Raw genomic sequence first — 15191 nt, forward strand, 5'->3', positions numbered from 1 at the left:
TATCTATAAACAGATCGAAAGAATGCCAAAATACTTTCAACATGATGCCAATTTGTAAAAAGTCTGAATTCATGCTTTGTCACGTCTTTCCGTTAGACTACAAGCACACTACAATAACAGTGGTACGAACCCAAACTAAACAGATTTCGCTGGGATTTAATTACAATGAAACGGATCAAAAGTTTGCCAAAATAACAACGATGAAAACGAATGATGACGATTTGTAGTCGTACTTTGTCTGCAAGACGACAAGCAAGTTCGGATCAATCACAGAGCTGATAGACACGTCTCTACTTACCGATTATACCCATCTATTCTGTCCATGAAAGCTGTGTTATTCACGAGAACTGCAACTCAATACGGAGGTAAATTAATGATATCGAGTAAGAAATAACTGTGTGTGCATCGCTCATCGGCTGACTTGGTCCGCAGCGGTACATAACAGCTGGAAAACAAACTGACACTGACATGATGTTTACACAAAAAAGGAAATAAGATCATGCAATTTACAACAGGGCACAAATTATTACGAATATGATGTAACCTTACACAAAGTTTATAAAGTTCCCCCCTAACTCAACAACTGACAACAACGGCGTGCTTTTAAAGGGAGTCTGGGCACTTTCTCCCTGGGATTCAACCTCCAAAGTAGGGGTGCACGATTCAGACAATGTCACGATTCAATATCGATTTTTAGGCTCAAGATTTAATTCAAAATCGATTTTTGATTCAAAGATTATTCTCGGTTCACAGTATGTAAATGTAGTTACTTTTCTCATGTGATTGCAGTAGACATACAATACATTTTTTTTTTTTACTTTCAATTAAAATTGAAAAAAAAAAAAATAAGAATTGATTTTTGGAATTCTATGAATCAAGTCTGAATCGGTCGAGCTTGAATCGCGATACAAACGTGAATCGATTTTTTGTGCACCCCTACTCCAAAGGCTGAAATTAGCCTACTGTTTACTGTGTGTATACGGAATTGGCAATACAGTAAATGGATCGCCGGATCCACTTTTAGGCTTAAATCATCCACCTTCACTCAGCCGAATGAATTCTTCTCACACACCCTCCACCAGTCCCTGTAGGCTGTTACTTTTTGAATTATGCAGGTCTATTGTTTTGATGTATGGGTGTTTTCTTTAACAATCAATTAGTGATTGATTTAATGACTGTGTGTGTGATGTATTTGGCCTTCTGCAAATATGAGCTACTGTATGAGAGCTGCAGTGATGATTGGGTTTACAGTAAAAAAGAAGAAGCCTGGTGCGTTTCAAGGGTGCCTTGTGAAAAAGCGTCTGTATTCAAACGCCCTGGGAATTACAACAGGCCTGGTTTGATTTTTTTTAAACAACACAGCGCCTTACATATGAATGCAGCAATCAGCAACCGGAATACTACTATTTATCATTTATACAGAGATATAAATAACCCAACTTAACTTAACTGTGTGCCATTTAGAACTGCAGGACAACGAACACACATTTTCACAAACCAGCTGCTTGAAATGCGACTGATGTACTGTACACATTGTGATCTCTCTTCTAGGTGATCAGCTTGAATTGAAGGTAGACATTACCGATGCTGCTTTCATATTGTGTTAATAACTGCCCTATGTTCTTCCCCAGTCTGCTATTTACTGAGCCCTTCAATAAAATCCGAGTGAATGTTTTTTTTTTTTCGCTACCCAGAATAAGGACAATAAGAGGGCACTGTCAAAACTGTGTTACACAGTGTAGGCTCATACACAATATGAGTTACTGTACTGTCAGACACAGTTTTCGTTTTCAACGTCATTAAAGTGGAATTTGGAAGACCTAGAGAGACAGTGCGCATTTAAGTCCCGCCCCGACTGGAGGAGAAAACAACTCTTCGCTCTCCATTAACTTGTATTGTGTGAAGGTTTCTCCATTCTCTCTGCTAGCAAACAACAGAAAAAGCGTTGGAGTGAATGTTTTTTTTCGCTACCCAAAATTGTAGGCTGATACAAGCGGAGAGCCCCTAAAGGGACATTTTTTTTCTTCTCTCGTGCGCACTAGATACTTTCCCCGAGTTCACTAGAAGGTATCCAATCTGAGTAGCACTCAGAATGGCTGCCGAGGAGGCAAGACAAGGCAGCTTTATTTGTATAGCACATTTCAGCAACAGGGCAATCCAATACATTTACATAAAAACAATTCAAATACAAGAATAAAGGTTACAGTGCAGTATGAGAAATTAAACATTAAAGAGCAGTTAAAAACAGTTAAAAATATAAAAGCAGATAAAATAGGAGATTTGACGGTGCTAGTGTGGGACAATGTATAAGCCGTCTCTCTATACACGTAATCCACCGGCAATCCTTGGCGTTCCCAGAACGGGCCGGTCCCACCGGTCTTACTTTTAAAGAGGTATTCATCTTCCTGGAAAATGCAACCAAATGTACCTGATAGCGGCATCAACAAACTTAAAGATGATAAGGCAACTTTTAACCGATATCGTGCTGTGAATCTGAAATATTAACTGCATAACGTTAGCAGTACTTCGTTAGCATCATTTTTTCTAGCCTTAGATTGGTTTCTCGTACGCACCAGAAAGTACCGTGTGCGCACAAGAAAAATAATAATTCCACATGGGGCTCCGTAGATATACAATATGAGATACTGTCAGACAGAGTTGTTGTTGTGAACTTCAAAGTCATAAAGGTTCGGAAGTCCTATTCACATCTTTTAACTGAGTGGTGCAGTGCATTATATTGTCGTGACTACGCAATTGTTGCTCAACACAGTGGTCTTCTGATCACGCCGTGTCAACAACGAGCATGCCCCCGGACCCCCCCGGCAATCACAATTCTTTTGGACCTCTGCATTTTTTAAAAACCTGCGTACGGCCCTGCTCTCCGGCCCTGCATCTGCACCCGGTCCACGTACTCTGCATACTGTATGTGAGAGACTGTCAGTCTCTGTGTTGGAGAGATCAGTATGAAAGAGAGCGTCTGTGTGTGTGTGTGTGTGTGTGTGTGTGTGTGTGTGTGTGTGTGTGTGTGTGTGTGTGTGTGTGTGTGTGCACCCCTGTCTGTTTGTGTGTGCTTGATGTTTTGCCAGGCAAGTGTGTGTGTGTGTGTGTGTGTGTGTGTGTGTGTGTGTGTGTGTGTGTGTGTGTGTGTGTGTGTGTGTGTGTGTGTGTGTGTGTGTGTGTGTGTGTGTGTGTGTGTGTGTTTTCAGGCGGGATCCTGTTTGTGCTCAGGTTTCTTGGTAAGCGTGGCGCCGTAGCCAAACATGGCATCATCAGTCTGAGGCTCTCCGTCTGACAAGCTGTTGAAGGCTGATATCTGTTTAATGTATTCCTTCATTTAGCTCTTCATATTCACAGAAATACATACCCTCACATCTGGGACTATTTCTCTCTCCCCTCCCTCTCTCCCTCTCCCTCTCTCCCTCCATCTCTTTGCCTCCTCAGAAATGCAGCAGCATGTTTCTGATAGGATTTGGAATGTGGTTATGATGAACAGACGGAGCTACACTGATACTTGTCCACGATAAGACCTTAAAAAATATGTTCTGATAGAAGGCTGGCATTTTTACTTGCTTACTGTTGTATCTTATCAGTGGTGGCATGAACATCAATTTGCATGTCGCGCAGGAAATGAAGGATTTCTAGAGTTTTGCATTGGTGTTCTTTCTGAGCCAATAAAAATTTGCTACAGCTCCACCAGGAATAACAATAGGCCCATTGTAGCCCCACCAAAAAATGATCTGACATTTGACGGGCACAATCCTGTCTTATTTTCTTTTATTCGGCTTCTGTTTCCCACTTGCTCCAATCGAACCGATCCATAGCACCCCATATTGCTGTTGCAACCTTTTATGCAATATGTTTCATCTTTAGCACACTTATTTTACTTATCGTTTAGGTACTCAGTACAGCGTAACGGAAATGCATCGTTGCATCCTATTTTGTATTTAATTGTTCTCCAGCTGTCTTCATCATTCTGGAACGAGAACACCGCAAATGTAGAGGATGACACGTTTTCACTCCTTCCACCTAAAGAGAGGCAAACGTCATTTCTGATGTTTCTATATTTTTCATTTTTTTAGGGCCCGAGCACGAAAGTTAGTTTTTTTTTGGTCTGTATAATCCCCCCCACCTTAAATTGCGATGGAATTTTCGATAGCTCGAACAATGATGTCATGGGATATGACATAATTTTAGGCCCTTTACAGGTATGGGACTTTTCTGAACAGATCCTGCTCAAATTGGGTCAGCAGCATGTCAAGACATCCACGATGCCAAATTGCGATATTTTTTTATATTTTTTTGTTTTCGTAGAACGGCGTGGATGTGGAATGGAGGACATTATGTGCGTTTCGCCATAACACGGGTAGCTGTTGTAACTTCACGTGCTGGATAAGAGTCCAGACCCGGAGACATCTACACGCCAGCATTATGTGACAAACATCATCCGATTTCCTTGAAATCTTTTCATGGTGTGTCCTACACATGATAGTCCTTTTATTTGATGGGACGGCTTGGACATGAAAGGGGAGAGAGAGGGGGAACGACATGCGGCAAAGGGCCGCAGGTCCAAACCGAAAAGCCACGGGCCGCTGCAGCGAGGACTGAGCCTCTGTACACGGGGCGCACGCTCTACCAGGTGAGCAACCCAGGCGCTCCCCGATGTTCCTTTTTTGACAACACCATTACTAATCTTGGAACCTATTTTTAGTAGCATTCCCAGAACTTTTGCTCCATTGATTTTCCGCTCCAGTGAGAGAGACTGTGGGGGGGGGGGAATGATACAAAGTTGAAGGTATTTTTTTTAAAACCCTAAAAGATTCAGGGCTTTTGAGAAAACATTCAGGGGTTGGAGCCCCAGAAGCCACCACGTCGCTCCGCCCCTGAGGCCAATGCCTGGGGACCAAGTCCAGTTCTGAGGACCGCAGTGCTCTATGACAAAGACATGAGAAAACCCACACAACCTGGGACTCCACACAGAAAAGCCTCTTCACACTCGTTGACAGAACGATGCACTGATGTCATACAAACTAGATAAAGTGTATCGAATCGGAGTGAAACCACCTCATCGTGTCTGTGCTCTCATGATTAGCGACGGAGCTTAGTGTAGCATGTCCTTTTAAATCCCACCAGAAGGGAATTAACCTGTTTAAATTAATAACCGTTGCTTCCTGCCCGCCCACATGCTTTTTGATTCATATTTCACACCCTCACCAGCCTTTGTTCTTTTAGCTGGAGAGACATGCACGGGGGGAAACACTTTAGCCTCAAAATGTCAGTCGATGCTCCTTCCTCACCAGCTGCTGCTTAGTAACACACAGCCATGCTGTTGTATTTTTATCCTCCTCCCCTCTTTGCGTTGTCTTCTCCTGTCTCCTCCGTTTGTTTTTTTAAGTGTTTTATTTTGTGCCAGGGAGTTGGATTTCCTTTGTCTTTACACTGCGGCTTTGTTGGAGCTCACACTGGCAGCGCCTCTTTCGCTCCCCGCAGCTCGTTGCGTCGTGTTGTCTGTTTCGGTTTCATTTTATGGCGCCGACTGTGTCTGGAGTTGCCTCCTTTGACTGTTCCCTGAAACGTTTTTTGGGAAGCAGGGTGTGAGGAGGCTTCAGATTTGAAGCAGATTCACCTTGTTCCCTGTGGCCTGAATAATATTCAACAATCCAATAACAAATCCACACAACCAAACACTGAGTGCTTTTGGATTAAGCTAGAAGTTGGTTGGAGAGAGGTGTAAAGCCTGATTGATGATGTGGTTCTGCATTGTTCTCATGAACCATACGTACGTATAGTAGGGTTGCACGATATTGACAAGATGTGATATTGCCATATCGATTATGAACATTGCGATATCGATATTTATTTCGATAGTTTTAAACGTATGTAAAATTACAAAAGTTATGGGGAAACGCATCAAAATACATTCATAACAAATACGACACAAGGTTGATTTCAACTGACTGTCATATTGGACTGGTCCAAAATGAATTAATAAATAAGGACCATCTAGAACAGGACATGTTCTACTGGTGGGACAGTATAAAATAAATAAATAAAGAGAACAGGACACAACTTTTCTTTCGCTTCTCTGATTCGTTCCGTGTTGTTGTCTCTATCTATTTTTTCACTTACAATGTCACTCTGTCCAAATAAGCACACACGTCACATGGTACGATCCATGGGTTTTGTCACGTAGTGGACCCGTGCGCTGACGTGCACTAACGTGTACGTGGCGCGGTAACTGGCCAATGAAACATGATCATTACAGCGTTTCAAGCTCTAAATCAAACACAACTAAGCCACACAGCCGACGGACGGGACGCAGCGCTCCGCAAAATAAACAAAATATTGCATACTTATCGCAACACTTTCGATATAATATTGCGCAACGTGATATCGCGATAACAATATTGAGTCGATATATCATAACATATACCTAACATATAGCGCCCGAAAAGTAAAGCACTTTAATTTGTAAGCATTCCACGTTTTTTGTTGTTGTTGCTGTATGCACCCCAATGACTGCTGCTGTATAAGAACACTGTGGGCCACAAAGGCAGGATGTCGGGGTGGGTTGATGGGTCATAAAAACACAGGGCTTCATGATTGGGGAGCGGAGTTCGCTGGGCTTTTATCGAGCTGATATCGGGCAGTCTGAATCCAGCAATGCTGTCAAGGTATATCCACCACGTTCAATTTCCGGGTTTGCTCCGGTGCCGCCAGAAATTCAACCCGGATGTCCGTCACCTTCCCCTTTCTTTGTGTTGGAATTCTAGCTCTGGTGGATTCATTTGGACTATGGTTAACTGCTACTACAGGGTAAATCCAGACAGCTAGCTAGACCATCTGTCCAATCTGAGTTTTCTGTTGCACGCCACAACAACCTTTGAACGTACACACATTCCACCAAAACAAGTTCCTTCCCGAGGCTATTTTGCAGAGGCACCGTTGCGCCGTCTGGCGCTTAACACCGCCTGTAACAATTGTGATTGGTTTAAAGAAATGCCAATAAACCAGAGCACGTGTTTTTCCCATCCCAGAATGCTGTGTGGACTAGCCAGACCCTCCTCGGCAGCGCTGTGGAGGAAGGTCTGGCAATGCGAGACTACCGTCAAGGATAATCTTGAGATAAGACTCAACGTTTATGCTATTAACCTGGTAGCATTTCATTGAATGAAGTCTACAGCACACACAGCTAGCCACACATAGTCTTACAATGATACTAAAATACTCTTTATCAGGGTGTATCACTTTTACTTTCGCTGGTACTTATGGTTCTCTCTCTCTCATCATCATCTTAGTAACTTCAACGTCTCCTTCTCTGATTGGATAGCTGCACCTCTCTCTGAGCCTGCTCCTCTCCATTAGCTGACCACTCATCCTGACACTTGGCTATTACTCTGAATCACGTACTTGTCGGACACTTTACTGCTCCCTCCCTCACTCATTTTCTCCCTCTTACATCTCCAGCTCCACTCCAACTCTGACAAGGGCGATGGTTCTGTGAGCTACATCCTGTCCGGCGAGGGGGCCGGGTCCATCTTCCTCATTGACGAAACGACGGGCGACATCCACGCAGCAAAGAGCCTGGACCGTGAGAGGAAGTCCCAGTATGTCCTACATGCAAGGGCCATCGACCGGCAGACCAACCGCTCCCTGGAGGCAGAGTCAGAGTTCATCATCAAGGTCCAGGATGTTAATGACAATGCTCCAACATTCCCTGATGGACCGTTTTTAGCATCTGTGCCTGAGATATCTGATGTTGGTAAGCCAGGAGTCTTACATGCTTTTTTTTTTTTCCAACAGACAGTGAGTTAGTGGGAACACAAAAGTGTAACTCAACGGGGGGTCAAACGCAATTTTAAATGAGAATCACATTAAGGGCCAGACATGTATTGTTTATTGACATGATTTTATTTAAGAGAAAAAGTCTAATATCTTGACTGTGTTATCTTTCTGAGTCCCAAAGTTGGTAAATCAGCCAAATTCTGCTTTGAATGTCGCCTAATTATAGTTTGAAAACAGTTTCCTGTATAGCCAAAATTTATCGTAAACCTAAATTGATATGCAGACTAGGGCTGGGCGATATATCGATATAAACAAATATATCGATATATTTTTAAATGAGATATGGAATTAGACCATATCGCATATATCGATATAGTTCAAATGTGATCCTTGCTCCCATAGATATGTCGCCGTGAGGTTCTAAACATAACGTCAAAACCCGCGCCATCTTGGAACAGGGGTCCGAAGCATTCAGATCAACGCTAAAGATGCCGGACTTTTGTACTGCTTAATTATGTTCGATAGAGGAAATGAAAAGAACAAACAGCATGGATAACATTTAACAGGTGAAAATGTGTTTTATGATTATATATGCCGCCTTCGACCAGCAATCTGAGCTCCCGGGAGGCGGAGAGCCCCGTGGCCGACGCCGCGTCTCTTCTCCGGGCAAAAACACAGCTTCGCCCTCGCTGCTGCGCCGGTCCCCGCTGATCCAGATCGGACCAGCCAAAGACAGAGTTGTGACCGGTAGGATCTTACACGTAGTCCAGGACGAACTGTATGTCGATATCGGGCGGAAAGTTCCACTAAGTTTGCCGGCGGCAGGCGGGAAAGAAGCTACAGCGGGGCAGCGACCGTCTGCGGCTGCAGGATCTGGAGCTCAGTGCCCGTTAAAATTACATGTAACGTGAAATACATACAGAAATAAATAGTGGAGGAATGAGCCTGGACATTTCAGTCTGTTTAAACTTCACCTTGAAGCAGAAACTCTTAGTTCAGAAGGGTGAAGTTTCCGTTTGGACTCAGATCTTTGAACCGATCATAATAAATTTCTTTGTTTTGTAGTCGATAGTTCATCTTTTAGTTTACTTAAGTGGAAGCAGTATCAAGTGGAAGAATGGGACTATAACCTAGGCTTACAGGCATGAGGCATTACATTTTGAACAAAGTAGATTATATTAATATCAAAAGCTTAATTGACCTTTGGAACGAATCACAAATAGCCTATGGAGCTTTGATTTCAAAAAGTTACTCCGTTATACAGTATTTAGGTTTACATTTTATTGTTATTTGAACAGCTGAGCATTTAATCATGAACCAGGTGAAGAAACCGGTTTATTATTTATTTGATTTTGCAACTGTTTCTATGAAACTACTTGTGACATGTCATATTTGATTTGGGCTTTGACTGAACATTTGCTCTCACCTGGCGGAAAAAATATCGCGATATATATCGTATATCGATATTCAGCCAAAATATATTGGGATATGACTTTTTGGTCCATATCGCCCAGCCCTAATGCAGACCGGATCAAAACTTGTAATGGGCCCAGATTTGGCCCCCGGGCCTTGAGTTTGACACACGTGGTGTAACTAATAATTAACGGTGGCCCAGTTAAGTGTTCTTGTAAGCCATGATAATGAGTCGGCACACACAGTATCAAATCCCAGGAATTGACTCAACTAATTACAATAATTTGGATTTTTATGGGGCTTTTTAAGGGATTGAAAATAAGAAAAAAAGTGTTGCCCCCTCTGGCATCATATCCTAGCGCTATTTATTCTGACGACATTTCGGCCCTCAGGCCTTCTTCAAGTCAACCATTTTAATGACAGACACAACCACAGGTACTATATAAGTATGTGTAACAATAAACATGTTAGACATACTGTATGATGTTAATTAGGTAATCATGAAGCATCATTGGGGTAAAAAAAAGACAATCTATATTACCACAGCCTATGTTTAACACTATGTATAAAGATTTCAGTTTCATATACAATATTGAAATGTTTAAAAATACAGTTATATTGAAAGAATTCTAAGCGATATATAGCAAAGGTTAAACCATCCGTTCTAAATTTGACTAAATATCCAATAAATAATCCCATATTGTGTGGTGCATTATAAAAAACATAAATTAAATTAAATCATAGTCAATATTTAATCCACATTGGGTGACAGGGTTTTAAGAAGAAGAAGAAGAATGCCTTTATTTATCCCGCGAGGGGAAATTCTAAATTAGTTAGTACAGTTGCACACACATTGAACACACAGGCTTGAATTACAAACATTCTCAGGACCTATACATGCTAAACACACCAATGGAGAGATGTCAGAGTGAAGGGGCTGCTCCTTGGAGGAGCGCCCCGAGCAGTTGGGGGTTCAGTGCCTTACTCAAGAGCACCTTGGCAGTGCCCAGGAGGTGAACTGGCACCTCTCCAGCTACCAGTCCACACTCTGTACAGGGACTTGAACCAGCAACCCTCCACATCCTAACCCAACTCCCTACGCACTGAGCGACCCCCAGTTAACCAGTGGATCCAATAAGAAAGTAATACATCTAAATTACCTTCTCTTGGGACGAGGGTCGCCTGTTCAATCCCAATATAGCCGAAAGAAAATGTGGTTCAACAAAATGTGTCGCTACTGGGTAATTCATATTCCTACATCTAATAGTGCTTCTGTGTTCAGAAATAGCCTTTTAATAGTGGCGGGCGGATCGATCAAAATATTGATAATATCAGTACCAACGTTGGTATTGATATTGATCAAATTCCCAGTGTAATAAGGTCAATACTTTAGTTTCAGTTTCTCTCCAGTGTGCACTGCTGCGGTTTTCATCAAAGAGGCGACCTGGCTGGCTGTCTGGGTCTGTGTAAGTGCCGCCGCATTAAAGTGGTTAAGTCCTGTCACAGCGCGGAGCAGGCACACTTTGCTCCTCCAAACACCCCTCTTGTGAGTTGATGTTGTACCGTCACGTGACTCAGCGGCGCCAGGCAAACAAGCAAGCAAGCAGCCAGGCAGGGCAGTGGCCAGCACCACACACACACACACACACACACACACACACACACACACACACACACACACACACACAAGCAGCACAGAGATGGAGCAGAATAACGGCAGAGAGGAAGAGAAGAGCCGTGTGGCTATATTTTCAGGCCGAAAATGAAACCACGACAAGCTGTATAATTTGTTAAAAGGCTGTAATATACAGTGGTAACATAACAAATGTATACAAGCATATGAAAATTCTGTCCTTGGTTTTAACTTATTAATAATCCAAATGTAAAATCACAAAAACACTTAGGCTAAAGTTCATGAAAATTCATCCTCCTTAATTATTAAAAAGTGTCTGTATCGTATCGGTATCGGCAATTTTGGCCTTGTATTTACTTATTACTTATTATTTAAATATTGCAGTATCGCGCACCACTGTCCTTTTAAGGGATTACTTTACGTTGTCGGGGAAAACAGGATTTAGCTGAGTCCGTAGGCTGTGGTGGAATGGTGGGTAGTTTCTATTGAAGATGTCCGTAGATGAAGCATTATGCATTTCAGGCAGGAGAGAGTTCCGGAGGGTGGGGGCTGCCACAGTGAAGGCTCCTTCCCCCGAAGGACCAGAGGTTCTGGGACGTGGTGGAGGATTGGAGGAGGTCTGATAGGTACTAGGGGTGTGAATCTTCACTGGTCTCAAGATTCAATTCGATTAGGATTATCCTGTCAACGATTCGATACGATTCAATATCACGATGCATCACGATGCGCAATGATTCGCCACGATGTGCCACGATGTGCCACCTCCTCAAATGTATTAGATATTGCTACACATGGTTTTCATCAACAAATTCAAGCAGTCAGACATATATGAACTCTCAAAAAAGACACTGATTGAATGTGGCGGAGTCTGAACACAACAGACAAGAGTAACTACAGCAGGCAAAAATTGGTTATGGTCTGTCACTGCATCGATGCAGAATCGTCCACGACCGCATCACGATGCATCGATGGGATGATTCATTTCAACACCCCTAATACTGTAGGTACCTGGGGGTTAGGGCAGGGATTAATTTGTAGGTTAGGGGAAGGCATTTCATTGGTTCTTTCCAAACAGACCGCGAGACTTATTTATTGTAGGGGCGTAAAGTCCATTTCAAACAATACTTAAAAAAGTGTACATTGGAAATTGTTACCGACCTTGGCTGTAAGGCATCAGTAATAGAAATACAATAATGTACTGTAATATGTAACATTTTATTACTGACAGGGCACTTTTATAATATAAAGTACACTTGGAAGTAAGAGTGAAGGATCTAACTAGGGATACACCGATTATCGGGTTAGGGTTTTTGGCAGTTTGCAGATTATCTGTATCGGCGTTTTATTTGACCGATAACGTTAATTAATTAAAAAGTGCGCAACTTTGGCTTCACTAAAGCTCTGAGTCTGTCCCTCTGCTTTGGTTTCACTCCCCACTGAGTCTGACTTAATGTTCCCGCAACACGATCTGACTATCTTTTTACTGTGTATTATGTTGAAAGATTTTAATTTATTAAATAATTGCTTAAAGGATTTAAAAAAATGTTTTGTGTTAACATTCCAAAATCTTAATTTTGGCTTAACGATATTCATTTTCACTGTAAATGAATATCGTTTCCAAATATCGGCTATCAGTTTGATAAACTACTAATAATCAGTATCGGTATCAGCCTTGAGAAACCAATATCTGTCAATCCCTAATACACAGACCTAGTTCTGCTCAAAGGATCATGTATGAGCAGTGCAAAACATAGGCACTGTCCATTAGTTGTCTATATATGCACATGGTGTGTGTGAATGCTTACAGTAGTATAGTGTTAGTACAGATATGGGGTATCTCATGATTATGTTCCACACAAAAACAAAAAACACGATAATTAAATTGTTGGTTATTTACAAAGATAATGCGTTAGTTTTGTAGGGTTTAAAACACTCCAGGGATGTGATTTGAACATTACCTGAACATTTGGCGCTGCCTTTGCCATGAGAACAAACGCACCGCAGGTATACGAAGATGAATGAGATGGATTAAAGCTTTGGCTTTTCCTGTCGGCTGCTACATGGCCAGGCTAATGGGCTGTGGCTCTTTACACGAGCACTGCTGACAACACACACTGTGTTTTACTGCAGCCCGTGGTAGACATTTAGAGTGTCACATTTACATAGAAACAAGATATTTTCATACTGTTGTGGCTTGGTTTCCATTGCAGATTCTAATTAGAGGCTAGCGCACCGGCAGTGACAGTAACATTACCTTTAGTGTTTGGGCTTGCTTGTGATCGAATGTGTGTAGCAAGAGCTACAGATTAGATGTTAGGACCAGAGCCACGTTTAATGCCGTTGATTTAATGAAAGATCTAATGCCGTGTCAAGGAGCGACAATAGAGGTTAAGATTAAGTACAAACAATATACTTGTTTTTCGGCAAAATAATCTTAACTCAAGGTGGACTTACTAGCTTTTTCCATGGCTTTAAACCGCATACCATGATCTTTATCAGCAGATGGATTTTGCTTGATTGTTATGGAGATTTCTCAGCAAATTTCCTAAGTATGGAACTGTGAAAGTGATTATGATCCATAGATCAAACTGGCCACAATAATGAGAAATTTTTGCCATGAGATTGTTTTTTTTAAACTACAAGTTTCAAGGTACAGAATGAACTTTCTCTCAAATCAATTATGTTTATAAAAGTATAAAAAATGTGTCCATTTAGAACTGGTCAGCATTCACGAACACTTCCTGTCTTTATGTCTTTGTGGTGGTCAGTGCTTTCGACTATTCGACCATCTGATCACTTATTATTGGTTCCCTTCCCTCTGCAGGAACGTCAGTTTTGCAAGTGACAGCCTCAGATGCAGATGATCCGACGTACGGAAACAGCGCCAAGATAGTTTACAGCATCCTGGAGGGACAGCCCTACTTCTCTGTGGACCCCAAGACAGGTACTGACTGCTTCTGGCTTCACTTTAAACACATTTTACCCACTGCCCAGGGGCGGGGCTCGAAGGGGGGCACAGGGTGGCATATAATTATCCCCCCCAAGAGTGCTGTCAATCTGACAATTGTGATTTCCATTAGATCAGAGTTCTGTCACTTGGCTGCATGCTCTGCCAATTTTCCCAGCTCTTTTCACATGACCAATTAATTTATATATAATAATTTTCCTTATTATCCAAAATTCTGATATCATGGAACCAGCACTGGAATTGTTGTTTTTTTAGTTTTTTTTTAAAGTGGCAGATTGAGCCTATAGAAAATGTATATTGTATTTGGATATACAATTTGTTTAAGATGAAAACAAGTGAAATTAATAATGCATGTGATGTTTTATTTAGCAGAATTACATTGTGTTGTTCTATCCTATGCAATATTTTCTATATTTCTAAGCAGATTTTCTATGCTGTACTCTGATAAAATGTCCCCCAATATATATATATATATATATATATATATATATATACAATATCGTTACCAGTACCGGTGCCTGGTGTTCGGTGTTGCTATTCAACGGTACTTTTTTCGGTACCTTACTCTTACTTAAACTGTAACGCCTGGTTGTAACAACTACAACAATTTTTTTACAGTTAAAAAAAAACTTACAACTTTTCAGTTTAACAGAACAGTTAGCTTGCTGTAAATAATGTCATCTCGCTATAACTTTCAAGGTCGGCACAATAAATTCAGCCATTTTGCTCACTGAAACAAAGGGGCTGACTGAGGAGTGTGCCCCCGCCACAGCCTCACTGAGTCCCGGGGCTCAGTCTGGTTCTCTCCGCGGCTCTGCTGGGCTAACAGGGAGCTACACTGGCCGCCTGGCTGCATCCAGGGGCAGCAGCTAGCTAACGGGAGCTAACTGACCTGCCCAGCGTTAGCAGCGTTATCAGCGGTGATTTCACAAACAAACCCAGTAAATATCAGACGGGACGTTGTCGTGTCTCGTCCTACCTCCAGCCTTTAGCTGAGAGAGGTTATTTCTGAATAAACCTGAATGCCTCACAGGCTAATTCACATCCAGAATCAGCGGCAGCTAACAATAATAATAACGGGGGATGATATTAACGTCTGGCCGGCCTGTTATCTCTCCGAGCAGCAAGCGAGGAGGAAAACACGGTGAGATGCTGTGGGATGTCAAATTTGGCAAACAAACAAACAAGCAAAGTACTGAATTTTGGCAACATTTGATGTTACGTGAACCAATACTCCAATACAGGGTTCGGTACCCAACCTTCCCCCCACCCCACCCCCGCCTGCTGATTATTGGTCCTCCCCTTTGCCACCCCACTAACAAAAATCCTGGAATCGCCCCTGCTGCTGCCCAAGAAAAGTTTAAACAGAGGTAGCTATGGATCACCTTGCACTTG

General features: G+C 42.1%; 1 protein-coding gene across 3 annotated transcripts in view; it reads left to right on the forward strand.

The window, feature by feature from the left end:
* LOC120568864 (cadherin-18-like) overlaps positions 1-15191 on the forward strand; it is a 125868-nt gene that overhangs the window by 38043 nt on the left and 72634 nt on the right. For all 3 annotated transcript variants that reach the window (XM_039816595.1, XM_039816597.1, XM_039816596.1), the window contains exons 3-4: positions 7465-7759; positions 13653-13772. In XM_039816595.1, coding sequence (XP_039672529.1) covers positions 7465-7759; positions 13653-13772 — 415 coding nt within the window. The remainder of the gene's footprint in view (positions 1-7464; positions 7760-13652; positions 13773-15191) is intronic.

The sequence above is a fragment of the Perca fluviatilis genome, chromosome 11 (genome assembly GCF_010015445.1).
Source record: "Perca fluviatilis chromosome 11, GENO_Pfluv_1.0, whole genome shotgun sequence".
Taxonomy (NCBI): Eukaryota; Metazoa; Chordata; class Actinopteri; order Perciformes; family Percidae; genus Perca; species Perca fluviatilis.